The sequence below is a fragment of the Branchiostoma lanceolatum genome, chromosome 14 (assembly GCF_035083965.1).
Source record: "Branchiostoma lanceolatum isolate klBraLanc5 chromosome 14, klBraLanc5.hap2, whole genome shotgun sequence".
NCBI lineage: Eukaryota > Metazoa > Chordata > Leptocardii > Amphioxiformes > Branchiostomatidae > Branchiostoma > Branchiostoma lanceolatum.
In genome coordinates this window covers 14,199,557-14,213,695 of record NC_089735.1, presented here as the reverse complement: position 1 = coordinate 14,213,695, position 14,139 = coordinate 14,199,557, and the positions used below count along the sequence as shown (strand labels likewise).

The window sequence follows — 14,139 nt, the reverse complement described above, 5'->3', positions numbered from 1 at the left end:
AGCACCATCTGAGCTCTCTACATACAAAACTTCACGGCGATCTGTTGACCCCTTCTGAAGTAATTCATGTCCGAAGGTCAAAACAAAAACACCCACTGCAGTTCCAAACAAGACGCTAGGGGGCCCAAACTTACACAACTTAATCCCTGTGGCATTAACAAAAATCATGATCATAGCACTTTCAAAAAATATGCCCCAAAATTTTGAAGCTCCGCTGCAGTACCTTAGGTACCCGCTAGAAGGCCCTTTATCGAACTTGACCTTCCTTTCTGTAAACCCTACCCATTCACTAAATATCATACAGAACCATCTACAGCTTCTCGAGTTATGTTGTCCACATACAAATACACATCCACACAAAGCCCGCTGCAGGACCGATGGAAAATGCCAGGGGAATCATGTTTGAGCTTGACCTCCGTTTTTACAACATCTACACATGTAACAAAAAATCATGAAGATCCATCAACGTTTCCGTCACTTTTTTTTCCTACATACAAGCGCACAAAAATTAAAAGTCTGCTGCAGTACTGTACAGCCTTCGGGCAAGCGAGGAGATAATCTCCTCACTCATTCTGTGGAGGCCCCGGGGAAAAACACACCCTAGGAAGCTAACCTTCCCGAGGGCTCTGTCCAGAGACACCGGAATTCATATGGAGGACCTGAGTGCGGCCATGGCACAGGATGGAGTGGTTGGCGGTTGTGCATGGACTTGCCCCGTCCCCCCCGGGGTCGACCGATGATGATGACAACAGAAGTCTTGGCAAACTTTGATATCAACATGATAACCTTTTCGTTAAATCATTGGCTAATATATTCAGGTATTACGGGAAATCCGTACATAGACTGTTTTAGCCCTTAAAATCACATCAATGACGTCATAATCACGTCATATTGCGTCATAACGATATCAAAACCACAGGATCGATTGAATTACCCCCTGCAAATTTGGTGGTCATACACTATGCCGTTCGGAAGTTATAAAAACTCCCAGTCAAGGTAGGGCTAAGGTTAAGTATACCTGCTCGGATCCCTTCCCCGATGGAATAAATACAGCCTTTGATAGATACCATTTAACCAGGATGTGCAATACATGTTATCTCCGAGCAGATCTAATGGTGCGAAAGACCGTATCCAAATGGCAAAAGGCGTTTTTATTGCAACTCATTATCATAAGCACGGTCTGATCAGGTAACAATTGGATGTATATATCCTTTCTTCAAGCCGGCTGCAGGCAGATCTCGGGTTGCAACAAAACTCATTTTGCTAGTAGGACACGGTCTTTGCAACCGTTAGATCTGCTTGGAAATCACAAAATAGATATCCATTATTCTATGTTTATGCATCAACAATATCGGTACTCTGAGGGATGATGCATTACGATTGACAGTAAAGGGTAATGCTTGAAAGGTTTCGACGTGATTGTTCATCGTAAGGGGCTATGTGACTCACTATCTACCTTTCTATAGTATTTGTAAAACGTAGTGGTGATTTGCACTTTTCTCGTAGCAATTCGTTTTAAGTAGCAAGAGATAGCTACCCTTCCCCTCATACACATTGACTATCCCCAAAAGGCCCTCAGACATAAACAAGTACACGTACATATAGTAGTTGGCTGCATTGGTTCTGGGTGGCCACAGAAGTCGATTCAGCAGACTGAGACTCAATGTTATAGGGGGTGAACAGATAGATACGGCCTGAAAGCGTTTTCGTATGTTAAGTGATAAACACAGGTAAGATTTTTTCAGACTGTCTTGATAAAATCTATCAAACATCTAACCTAATTTAATTTCAATAGCTACTTTTATGGTCATTGATTTGGTTTTAGAAGGAGAGTGGTTTTCTTCCTGCTCGCAGCTAGAATATGAATGAATATATGAAACTATATTACGTACAATCGTTTTACAGCTTTATCTGTTAAATGATAATCAAATTCTATTTTGGCAAATGAAAGTCATCAAACCGAGTCTTTGTCACGTTTAGATACAATTGAAATATTGTATTAGATTTTATTTCTAATTAATTTTCTTAGATTACCATTTCAATATGTTAATGTCAATATATATATATACTTATCATGATAACGTTTATGTTTACCGTGACTATCTGGCTACCGTTGCATTTTATCCCGAAAACTCCCTAGAATTTGGTACTTTACCTTTAATCTTATCTAGACTGAGCTTTTGTCGGATTCCTGGGCCGGGGGTGGGGTGTGGGGGGTAGGTCTGTGTGTGTGTGCGTGTGTGTGTGTGGAGGGGGGGGGGTGTTGTTATTTTGCCCCCTCATAACTTCCTAATGGCTTGCTGAATGATCACCATGATCACCAAATTTGCAGTGGGTTATGTAAATGTAATTAATAATAATCACGCCTGTAATTTTGCTGTCGTTTCGACTTAATAGACGTAATTGTGGGCCATTGATGTGATAGCATCAGCTATTGATATTAGATGAAATCGTATAAAAGGGGAATTCCCGTATTATCTCACACTATTAACCAATGATTTATCAAAAATGGTATCTTATCGATACTAAAGTCTACCAAGATTTTTGTTGTCATTGGCAACTGTATTGACGTCAAAATGACGTACATTGTAATAGAGTAACGCCATATGTATATAGCGCTCCATTTCGATCAGCCATCTTGGATCGGAAATCTTGATAGTTTGAAAATAACTTCAAAGATTTTAAGTGAAATACACGATGCTACCGTACTCAAGCAATTTACTCATGGACGATTCCCTGATGTCCACATAACAAAGGATTTTAACATTCCCATCCTTTTTTCCATGCCACACAACTACTTAGAACAAGGAGGTGCAAGAATGAAGGCGTTAGTTCACTTCGTTGTCATCTTATCCGTGCTGTTTGCCATTGGAGCAATCATAAACATCAGGTAAGGTTATGCTCAAGTTTTTTCAAGTGCTACACATGTGCTTGTCTTCAATTTGAACCTTGGCTAAACGTTTGATAGGTCTTTGGCCACCTTCCCTATGGTGTATGCGACAAAGCAATAATGATGTGCAAACAATAAATTAAATAGAAATAGAAATATGCCAAAATCAAGATAAATTTGTTATGTTTAGATGACTATCCATGTAACTTTGCATTGCAAATTTTGTCAAATGTGCGAATTTTCAAAAAGACCTAATAAATGTTATTTTGCGATATATATTATTGCTTGTTACAGACAAAAAATCTCCATGTTTTAAGGGACGTTAATTTTTAGTTTCTGATGTTTTTTATTTGTTATTTGAAAAATAGGCTAGCAAAGCTGATTTGGAGAAAAACCGTGCCAATACCTGAACCTGTCAACCACCCAAAGGCTGAAAGTGAAAGTCTAACGCAAGCCGTTAAGCAAACAGTACCTACGCCTGACTGGCTAACGTCTGCAGGTATAGAGCAAACCACTGAAAATTATAAAAATGCACCTTCAAGCAACCGACTGATGCCTTCAAGTAAACCACATGCGACGTGGCTTGAGTGTGACGGAGGAAAAGAGAGAAAACGTATTGCCTTCCCGAAGAACCATAAAGTCGCAGGAAGCACTGTCATGACAATACTTAGTCGCTATGCATACACAAACAAGCTAAATGTACTTATTCCGCGTCCGTTTCTTGCAAGCAGGTTGTATCCGTACACACTTTACCCGAAATATTACATGCCGTCACCCCCCAACCAAACGTTCGACATGTTGATGTACCACACTGTCTACAACAGAACACGATTTCACGAAATACTACCGAAGGACACTTTATACGTCACCATTATCAGGCAACCTTTAAATCATCTGAAGTCGGCTTGGACCTTTTACAACTATGGAAAAATGTTTGGGATAAACGGAACCGTGGTTGAGAACCCCATCGCCACATTTTTGACCAACCCGGGAAGATACGATAAACGTTGTGGACACGGCATGCACTTACCGCTTTGTCTGACCCAGAATTCCATCTCTGTAGATCTTGGATTTCTTCCTAAATTCAACAAAAATGTAACATTGGGATCCAACCCGTACGAGAGAGAGAGACTAAGCCGAAAATTCGTACAGACAATTGACCAGGACTTTGACCTTGTCATGCTCACAGAGTACTTTGATGAGTCACTGGTCCTGTTGAAACGCTTGATGTGTTGGACAATACAAGACATACTGTACCTGAAGAGTACAAATATTCAACGTCGTCATGTGGAGCAAGCAATTTCACCCGAACTCCAGCAGAAACATAAAGAATGGAGCTATGTGGACTACGCCCTTTATGACCACTTCAACGAGTCACTTTGGAGCAGGATAAACTCGACCGGTAACGATTTTTGGGGCGAGGTTGAATATTTCAAAGGTTTGAATAAAAAAATACAAGAATATTGTCGTGAACTATGCCTCCTTGATAAGCCAGAACTGGTCTTGAAGAAGACACGTTGGAGTCCTGAATTTGCATTAAACAATGATATTTGTCTGATGCTGAAGAGAGATGTTGATTGCCATATATCTATTCAGGCTGAGCGTGTTGGCAAATCACTATGGCTGACCTCGCAGAATGCCAGTTTGTATGGCTTCAACATTACCACAGCAGTCAAACTGCCGCAAACATGGCAATTGCAAAATCAAATTGTGATGAAATCGGTCAAGCCCTACTGCGTCTACTGCTCTATGAAATATTGTGGTCATCTGGACTACCTGACTCATTTTTACCGAGATGGCTATGTTGACAAGGACGTCTACGAGGCGACAAGGCAGAATCTGTGTCGATTTGGAATTAAGAATTAAGAACAAAGTCGATATAGACACGTTGTCACCTGCGTTATTGATGTACTACCTTCAGAAAGATTTCTGAAGGTCGGAACTATATGCAGGAAAGTCTGACTGCGAAGATCATTTTTACAGGCACATTAGAAAATGAACCATGAAAATTATCATCAATGGAATAAAAGGCTAGTTTGATTGTGAAAAGTTACCCAATACCAAATGCATTGAATATTGACATTATGTGCTAAGGTTCGTATACTGGTACTCTGCATACGCTCCGTCAAATAAGTTTATGTTTGGGCCTGTGCGTTTGTTTGTTTGTTAAAGAACAGCAAGAAATAATGAAACACGATCATTGTAATAATTAGAAATACGCACATTAAGGAATATTCTAATTTTGGCTTGCCAGGCTTCCAGCTTTCTTTTGAACTACTGTAGAACTCATCGTCTGTACATCTTTTTTATGTATATTAAGTCCTTATCATAATTTTCAGTATTAGATAAAAACAAGCCATTGTAATTTTCTTTCAGAAATTCAGCAAATCAGGATCGTTGTTGCATGTTGAAATGAAACTCCTATATAAGTATGTAGAATAGAAGGATGCGATTATTGTATATGAAAAATATGGAGAATACAATATAAAAAGTTAGGAGAATTGATGGATCTGAAGGGGGTGCACAGAGAGAAATTTCAAACCGAGTGACTAAAGAATAAACGATTGGGCCAAACAAAAGATTGTTCGTCTGGTGATAATTGAGCTTGTTATAAAACTCATAACATCATACCATGAAGACATGAAGATATGAAATGAAAATAAATGTGTAAACTCATTGTCTTAGAAACCTTAGTTTTTGTTTATCTATTTATTTATTAAACTTCACAGAATGAAATCTGAGAGGTGTGGGCAACAGGATCGATGCGTCCTTTACAAGGCCAACACCTCCAGAGTACATTTAAAAACGAATCAAGAATCGTCACTAATATAATATCACAACACATTCAAGAAATGACGATAATAACAACAAAAAAACTAGAGTTCCACGAACACATTATATTCGCCAAATAATCAAGGCTTATTATGGAGAGTGATTAATATTTACATGCTTATCACCCCCTGCAAATTTGATCAAACACCATACCATTTGGAAGTTATGATTGATGGGGGGGGGGGATGAGTCCAGTCTAGATAGGGTTAAAATCATTTGGTGGTACAGGACTAGGTATATATGTCTAGTCTGCTTTTAAATGTTATAACTGGTCATGACAAAATAATGAAAGTGATGATGAAATGGTGCAGTCAATATATATGAATAGAATGAATCTTTATTCCATATCATCCACAATTTGAAAGACACAGTACATGTGACTTTTCCATACCTAGCAGTGGTGCTGTTTTGGTGCAGTGTACTCTCTGAGCAGAGGAGTGGGTCCGGCTGGTTATTCACATGTTTTTAGGTATTTTTGTCAGGCTTTCTATTTTGTCCCCTTTCCGTTATGTCTCCAACGGCGTGTTGGACAAAAATGCCTAAACTGAACACGTTAAAAACCAACCGGACCCACACATCTGCTTGGAGTGTAGTGAGACTGCCCCATCTGTTTATTTATGTGCCCCATTTGCTAATTTTTACTTTTAGGCAAGGCCCTCTGTTGACCTGTTTCGGGAACACCGTCACATGCCCCATTATGGAATGTCATGGATTTACAAACTATCCTTACTAATTATGCAGATTAGCTCTTCATTTGCATATTTAGTCATTGATTGTGTAAAGCACCATCTGAGCTCTCAACATACAAAACTTCACGACGAAACTTCAAACTTTGATATCAACATGATAACCTTTTCGTTAAATCATTGGCTAATATATTCAGGTATTACGGGAAATCCGTACATAGACTGTTTTAGCCCTTAAAATCACATCAATGACGTCATAATCACGTCATATTGCGTCATAACGATATCAAAACCACAGGATCGATTGAACTCTACGTGTTCATTACCCCCTGCAAATTTGGTGGTCATACACTATGCCGTTCGGAAGTTATAAAAACTCCCAGTCAAGGTAGGGCTAAGGTTAAGTATACCTGCTCGGATCCCTTCCCCGATGGAATAAATACAGCCTTTGATAGATACCATTTAACCAGGATGTGCAATACATGTTATCTCCGAGCAGATCTAATGGTGCGAAAGACCGTATCCAAATGGCAAAAGGCGTTTTTATTGCAACTCATTATCATAAGCACAGTCTGATCAGGTAACAATTGGATGTATATATCCTTTCTTCAAGCCGGCTGCAGGCAGATCTCGGGTTGCAACAAAACTCATTTTGCTAGTAGGACACGGTCTTTGCAACCGTTAGATCTGCTTGGAAATTACAAAATAGATATCCATTATTCTATGTTTATGCATCAACAATATCGGTACTCTGAGGGATGATGCATATACCCATTCACTAAATATCATACAGAACCATCTACAGCTTCTCGAGCTATGTTGTCCACATACAAATACACATCCACACAAAGCTCGCTGCAGGACCGATGGAAAATGCCAGGGGAATCATTTTTGAACTTGACCTTCCTTTTTTTACAACATCTACACACGTAACAAAAATCATGAAGATCCATCAACGTTTCCATCACTTTTTTTGCCTACATACAAACACACAAAAATTGAAAGTCTGCTGCAGTACTGTTGAAAAACGCTAGGTAAATCATTTTTTAAATTGACCTTCCTTTGTACAACCACTATACACCTACCAAAAATCATAAAGATTCATCGAATGTTTCTTGAGTTATGCTCTTGACATACATACAGACCCACCAAACAGCTGGCTCAACCGAAAACATAATCTTCTCCGAGTACTATAATAGTACTCGGCGAAGATAAATATCAAGATCTTGCTGTCAGTTTAATGGACTGTAGAAATAATGTAGAAAATAGTATGATTACGCCTTGTCTTTCGCACATTTCACTTCTGAAAAATATTAACGGCCATTCTCTTAATTTATTTGACCAAGTCGAAGCAGTCACATGCGTTAGAACGATTGCAAAGTTTGTTCACGGTATAAACTGCATGACTTGAATATACCTCGGCAGCAACCACAAACAAAGTTGAGATATGAATCAGCTTCCACGTCGACACATCCCAGAGGCCAGGTATACGGGGTGGCTGAATATTTTTATTCTGCACAAAACCGAACCAAGATCCAACCACCCGACCGAGTTCTCCTGTCAGGTTTCCGTTACGACTGTAAGTCCTGTTTCTTATTAGTTACAGCTTATAATGCAGCTTTGCTTCTTGTGATTTGATATCCCTACGCAGATAATTCAAGGTGCTGTCTACGATAGTTTTTTTTTAACTAGCACAGGTAACATTTGTCTCCCTGTCAGGGGGTGGTGACGGGTGCGGGTGGAGGCCTTTCTCTATGTGTTTGAATCCTGCAAGTTTGAACACCTGTGTCCATGTAAAGAACAATAACTTCGCCCTCCAAATGCATTTCATTGTATAATGTACTTTTGCCAGCGTCTAATACATCTACTTATGGTTAGTATTAGGTTGATGCTACTCTGTTTCACGCAATACATGGGGGTTCTAAAATTGAATTACTTTATCTGGTCTTTATATCTAAGAAGTGTTTCTAGCAATTGTATATGCACAGAAATGTGTCCCCAGGATTCTTTCCGCTGGAATGTATCGCTGTTGTAACCTTTCGAACTGGCTGACTGGTATCCTCCATGATGTCGTTGTGCTTGTGGGTTATCGCATTTTAGTCTGAATATGATCTCCGTCTTGACATCGCTCCATCCATCGAAAAATTTAGTTGGCAACAATTTTATGATAATGGTTTAAGTTTATCATTTTTCGTGTTGCCATGGCAGACGGTTTCTGACAGGCATTTTAACCCTATCTAGACTGGGCTTTTTTTGGATATCTGGGACGGGGGGGCTCATTCGCCCCCCCCCCCCTCATAACTTCCGAACGGTAGGATGTATCATCACAAAATTTGTAGGGAGTGATGTACACGTCAAGTTTTAATATTCCTAGAATTTTGGTGACGTTTTGACGTACTATGACGTAATTATGACGTCATCGATGTGATTTTATTGCCTAAATATGGACTTCCCGTAATATCTAAAGGTATTAAACAAATAGCGTGTATTATTGATTTTAAGGTATACCAAGATATATTACGTTAATGGTGACTACGTTGACGTCGAAATGACGTCATAAAATGACGTCATGTATTGTTAGCGATCCCTTGGGATCCGCCATCTTGGATCGGCCATTTTGAAATTTTCCAAAATACTTTTTTTCCACTTATGACCCAAAAAACATTGAAAATAGACTAGAAACGTTATTCTTAATGTTTCTGGTAAAGAAAATACCAGGTAATGACGATTTTGAAGGCGAAAAAGCCTGTTGATATCTAAAATAGTAATATGGCCCGCCATCTTGGATTCTGACCGATTACGTCATCAAATTAGCATAAATTATGAATATTGAATCATGAAAGTTACATCTAATTACATGTGATGCTATACATGTTGTAAAGCTAATGTGGTTGAGCAAGAAAACCTAAGAAATATAATAGTTTTAAAGAAATTAGTGATTTTTGTATAAAATGGCTGTCAGAAACCCGTTACCATGGCAACATGTAAAATGATAAAGTTATAGTATTATCATAATATTGTTGACAACTAAATTTCAGAAAAATCACCAAGTTTGGTAGTCCTAGCATAAGTCGTTCGGCAGCTATACGATGTCAAAGTTGGCTCGGGCACTTTTAGCCCCCCCCCCCCCCCAGTCTAGACAGGGTTAAGCAAAAATCATTTTTTTTTAAACAATGATATTTCTTAGGTTTTTTTTTGCTCAACCACACTAGTTGTCCAACATGTATAACATCATATGTAATTAGATGTAACTTTCATGATTTAACATTCATAATCTATGCTAGTTTGATGAATTGCTTAAGTTGCAGGTTACATTCTGGGTCAACGCAATAAAAGAATCAAGTTGTTAAGGGCGGACATGATGAACAACTATTCACACAAACGCTACAAATATTATTTTCAACATCAAATTATTGACCCAAAGCAAATGAAGAATATGGTTATTGGGGCTATAAGTTGACGAACAAGTATCCAGAAACGTTGATGAAGGTTAGACATCCTGGTAATAAGATACGCTAAAAATAATTACTCAAGCAACTGGATAAGATTTTGAAACAGTCAGACGTTTCAGATAGCATCCGCTATCTTTCGTCAGTCACTGACAAGAGTGGGGTGTGCTTAAATGTGTACAATGTATGTAGTATGATTTAATCTATTTATTTATTTATTTATTTCGATTTACCACATTTGTGGAAGGATTGGCATAACAGGTGAACTATCACCTTTTCAAGATGTCATCCCAGACCGGACTGTAAGGTTTGGACCATCGCACACCGGGGCATGTCCCTACTCTTTTTCGAAAGGTGTGGTGGGTTCTTTAACGTGCGCGGGGTGTGGCTCTCCCCAAACACGGGACCACCATTTAACGTCCTATCCGAGGGACGTTCCTAACCCTAGATGAGCTAGGTACTCATTTACACCTGAGTGAAGTGTGGAAAGTCGTGTTAAGTGCCATTCCCAAGGGCACAACGTTGGGGCGCAAGTCCGGACATGTCTCTGGGCACACCGGGATACGAACCGGGGACCCATTGTTTGACAGCCGAGTGATCTACCACTGCGCCACACGGACGCCACAATGGCATTATATATACTATATAGTAACTGGCCTTCAGCGTTTTTTTCTATATTTATACTCACTGAGTCCTGAACTATCCATTCATCCAAACAGAAACATGACAGACACGGGTAGTGGACGAACTGTGTGCAGGCCAGCGTGCAAGTGCTTTGTCATCATCCTAGTATTCGTGGTCATTGGGAGCTTGGAGCTGTATCATAATCAGGTACACGATTTACAGTTGAATTACGATGGAGTGAAACATGCCAGCCACTATCTCACTGGACCCGCGACACGTTGGCGACCTCGCTGCGTCCTAAACTGGATTTGTGTTACCCTTGACTTTATCATGGGAATATCATGCAAAACGTACAAGTATCATTAAAAACACAACAAAACACACAGCGTAAAAGATTCATTTTTTATCGTTGAGCGCGATGTCAAATTGCTCAATCGCAGCGAGGTCACGTATCCAGTCCAGTGAGATTTAAGGCCGCATGCAAAACTATGTATACCCTCGCGATATGCAAGGCAATGTGGGAATAGAGATTTTGACTTATTTGGCTTATTCTATATGGCAAGGCTAATCAATTCTGAGTAGCTACAGTAGCACCCTATAAGGCATGCGCATTTGTCTAGTTCACTTGTGATCATATAATTAATAAGAGTCGATTCCAAGTCACCGATATTTCAGTCAATAGTTTTAAATTGTTCAAACGATCAAAAATGAAAGTTTGAATATCTTTGAACTTATATAATTACATGTATATGTATATGTTGAAAACATTTTGAGACTAACTGCAATTAAGATACATCTTTATTTAGAACAATTTTCAAACATCTATGTGATTTTTCACTGTTTGCATATGTTGGAACAATTCGCAACATATTCCAAATATATGGTAGATGTTGTTTATTAGAAATCTTGCCCCCATAACAGTTGGTGCTATTGAATTGGGCTCTATTGTTTGCCTCTGTACATTTTTTGATTTCACTGCTGGACATTATGTAGTGAGCTGTCCATGCATTTTATCCAAGCATAATTCCCCGTACTTTGCAGATATGAGTGAATTGCGCTATTCCCAGCCCACTGACCCAGTTACACAAATATTTCTAAATGTTCAAAGAAATTGTTCTCAACAGCGTATCTCATTTAGATTGTTAGAAAGGTTTCCCAAATGTTAGAACAAATACGACAAACACCCACACGGTAAATTTGGAATTGACTCTTCCAGATATCCTTTCATTTTATTCTTACAGGAAACATCCTGGATCAGGAACACAATGATGAAAGCACATAGGTTTACTGAGAAAACGTCATATACTGTGCCCCCATTTGTAAACCGATGGAATCAGCCAGTTCCTATATCTCAATCTGTTGTATCTGTGACTAAGACGACTAAGGGCTTATCGAAGGTCTTGATTGTTAAAGAAGAATTAGATCAATCGAAAAAGCCGACAAATCCACAGCTGTCGACAGGAAATAAGCAATTAACATCAACTTTAGAAAACATCGAATCGGATACATTTCCAATAATTAAACCCAAAGTAAATTCAAACTTTGCACCTTTCAACATGGTAAATACATCATTTTCTCCTTCGGTTTACGTGACAAAACTACATTTTTCATTACCATCTACGCCAGAAAGAGAATTTTTCGTAGGAGACATGTTTCATGTTGTTTTCCGTGCAACTGATGAACGTAATAACACGGTTACCAATATTGGAGATTTCTACCGAGCGTCCATTATTTCAAAAAAGTCCAAGTCTGGTGCAGTTGGCATCATCACGGATCACCAGAACGGAACGTACGTCGCCATGTTCCGACTGTTGTGGGAGGGCGAGGTTACCATCAGAATACAACTGGTCCTCCCACGACAGACCATTGATGTTATCGAAAGAATCAGCCGCGAACGTCCTGTAGATCTCATCAAGTTCCAAAAGCGCTATACTGTAGGACAACAAAAAGTAGACAAACCGTGTAACGTAGACCCGGTCATCTTCAAGAACAGTGCAGTTTGTAACTACTCGGACCCACATGCTGGCGTCTGGTGGTATTGCGAGAAACCCGCCAACATTTCTTGCAATTCTTCAGGGTATCACGCTTTGCTCAGATACGAAGGAGATCTTTTGAGAACTGGAGAAGAAAAGCTTTTTGGCAGGTAAGATAACACTTAATACCTACCTACCTACGTGCACAGGCCAGAAACATGGCCCCTTCTTTTCCAGGTGTAACCTCCGAGAAGTCCTGTCCCTTGCTCTAGCCTCTGCTTCCCGAATGTTTAACTCATCTTGTTTGAAAACTCAAGACAACAAAATAATTCAGCTGTTATAAAAATTGTATTGGTGAAATCAATGGATACCCACAACAAATTATATAACGACCTAGTCTCATCTCAGCAAGAACATATAGAAACTACATCATATAATTTTGTACCTTTCATATTACATTAAAAAACCTTCTCACAGACTCACTAGGTAGCAAAACCGAATGATAACATAAACCTCGCGCACCCAGGAGGAAATATCACATAAAGTAATATTTCATATATGGGCAACTGTCTTGACTGTAGATGGCCTGTTGTTCGCCAGTGTTCTACAAGAACGTTTTACATTATTACACACACACACACACACACACACACACACGCACGCACGCACGCACGCACACACACACACACACACACACACACACACACACACACACACACACACACACACGCATGAAGTATATTTAAGTTACTCGGCCAGCCAGTTCCTTTTATTTTTGTGATTTGATTACAGGGGAAGTAGCGCACTGAAGATGCCTATTTCTGGACATCCATCTAAGATAAATGTGAACAAAGGTACGTCACATTTCTTTGATTCATTTCTGATGTAATATTAAATCATCCACCAAATCATTAATAAAGACAATGCAACGTAACCGGCCTAGGAGGGAGCCCTGTGGGACACCTGCATCATTCGAAAGAGACTCGTGATCACATACATTATAGAAACCGCACTGCCACCCCAACAGGCACATATGATAGAATTTCGAAGACACTGAAAGTTTAGAACAGCCACCAAACTTCAATTTTTTCCCAATTCAAGAGGAAATCAACATATTTCGGTGCATGTTTTTGTGCGATTTCACGCGGTCCAATCTGTGCAAAGTACAAATGGGGGATATGAGCACTGACACTAAATGTTCGGAACTCACTGACGTAAAAAAGTATGAAAAATGAATTAGAATTTAGCCAAAATAAAGTCCAAATGTTCACAACAATATTTTCTACTCATGCCAGGTGCATGTACCGCAGCATTTCACCTGAGAGGCGCAAAATGTACCACCAAGGATGGAAGACCTATGTAATATCAATAGGCCGGCTTATCCCGACCCACCCTGAGCCTCATTTTGGTGCATGACCCCCAGCTGACCCAGAGAAATTCAAAATGGCCGCCGTAACTGGAAAGAGGGCTATTCAGGCCAGATGAGCTCGAGGTCCAGTTATTCCTATTTTCACTTACTCGTCTATTTCTTTAAGTACATAGGTGCAGGTCTGGAACTGGACAAGATGGCAAGCTGCGATGGGTATATTAATGACTTCGGTGCTTGAAATACATACTATAAGCACTGTGTATTTGCTGTGATAGTTGTATGCATGTACATGAAAGACGTGTTGAAAAACTGGTCC

The 14,139-nt window shown here is 39.5% G+C and overlaps 1 protein-coding gene across 1 annotated transcript in view; it reads left to right on the top strand.

Annotated features, from left to right (window-relative positions):
- Positions 1–14,139, top strand: part of LOC136448588 (NXPE family member 3-like) — a 33,857-nt gene that overhangs the window by 17,605 nt on the left and 2,113 nt on the right. The window contains exons 2-4 of the mRNA XM_066448202.1: positions 10,577–10,688; positions 11,723–12,624; positions 13,247–13,308. Coding sequence (XP_066304299.1) covers positions 10,581–10,688; positions 11,723–12,624; positions 13,247–13,308 — 1,072 coding nt within the window. The 5' untranslated portion in view covers positions 10,577–10,580. The remainder of the gene's footprint in view (positions 1–10,576; positions 10,689–11,722; positions 12,625–13,246; positions 13,309–14,139) is intronic.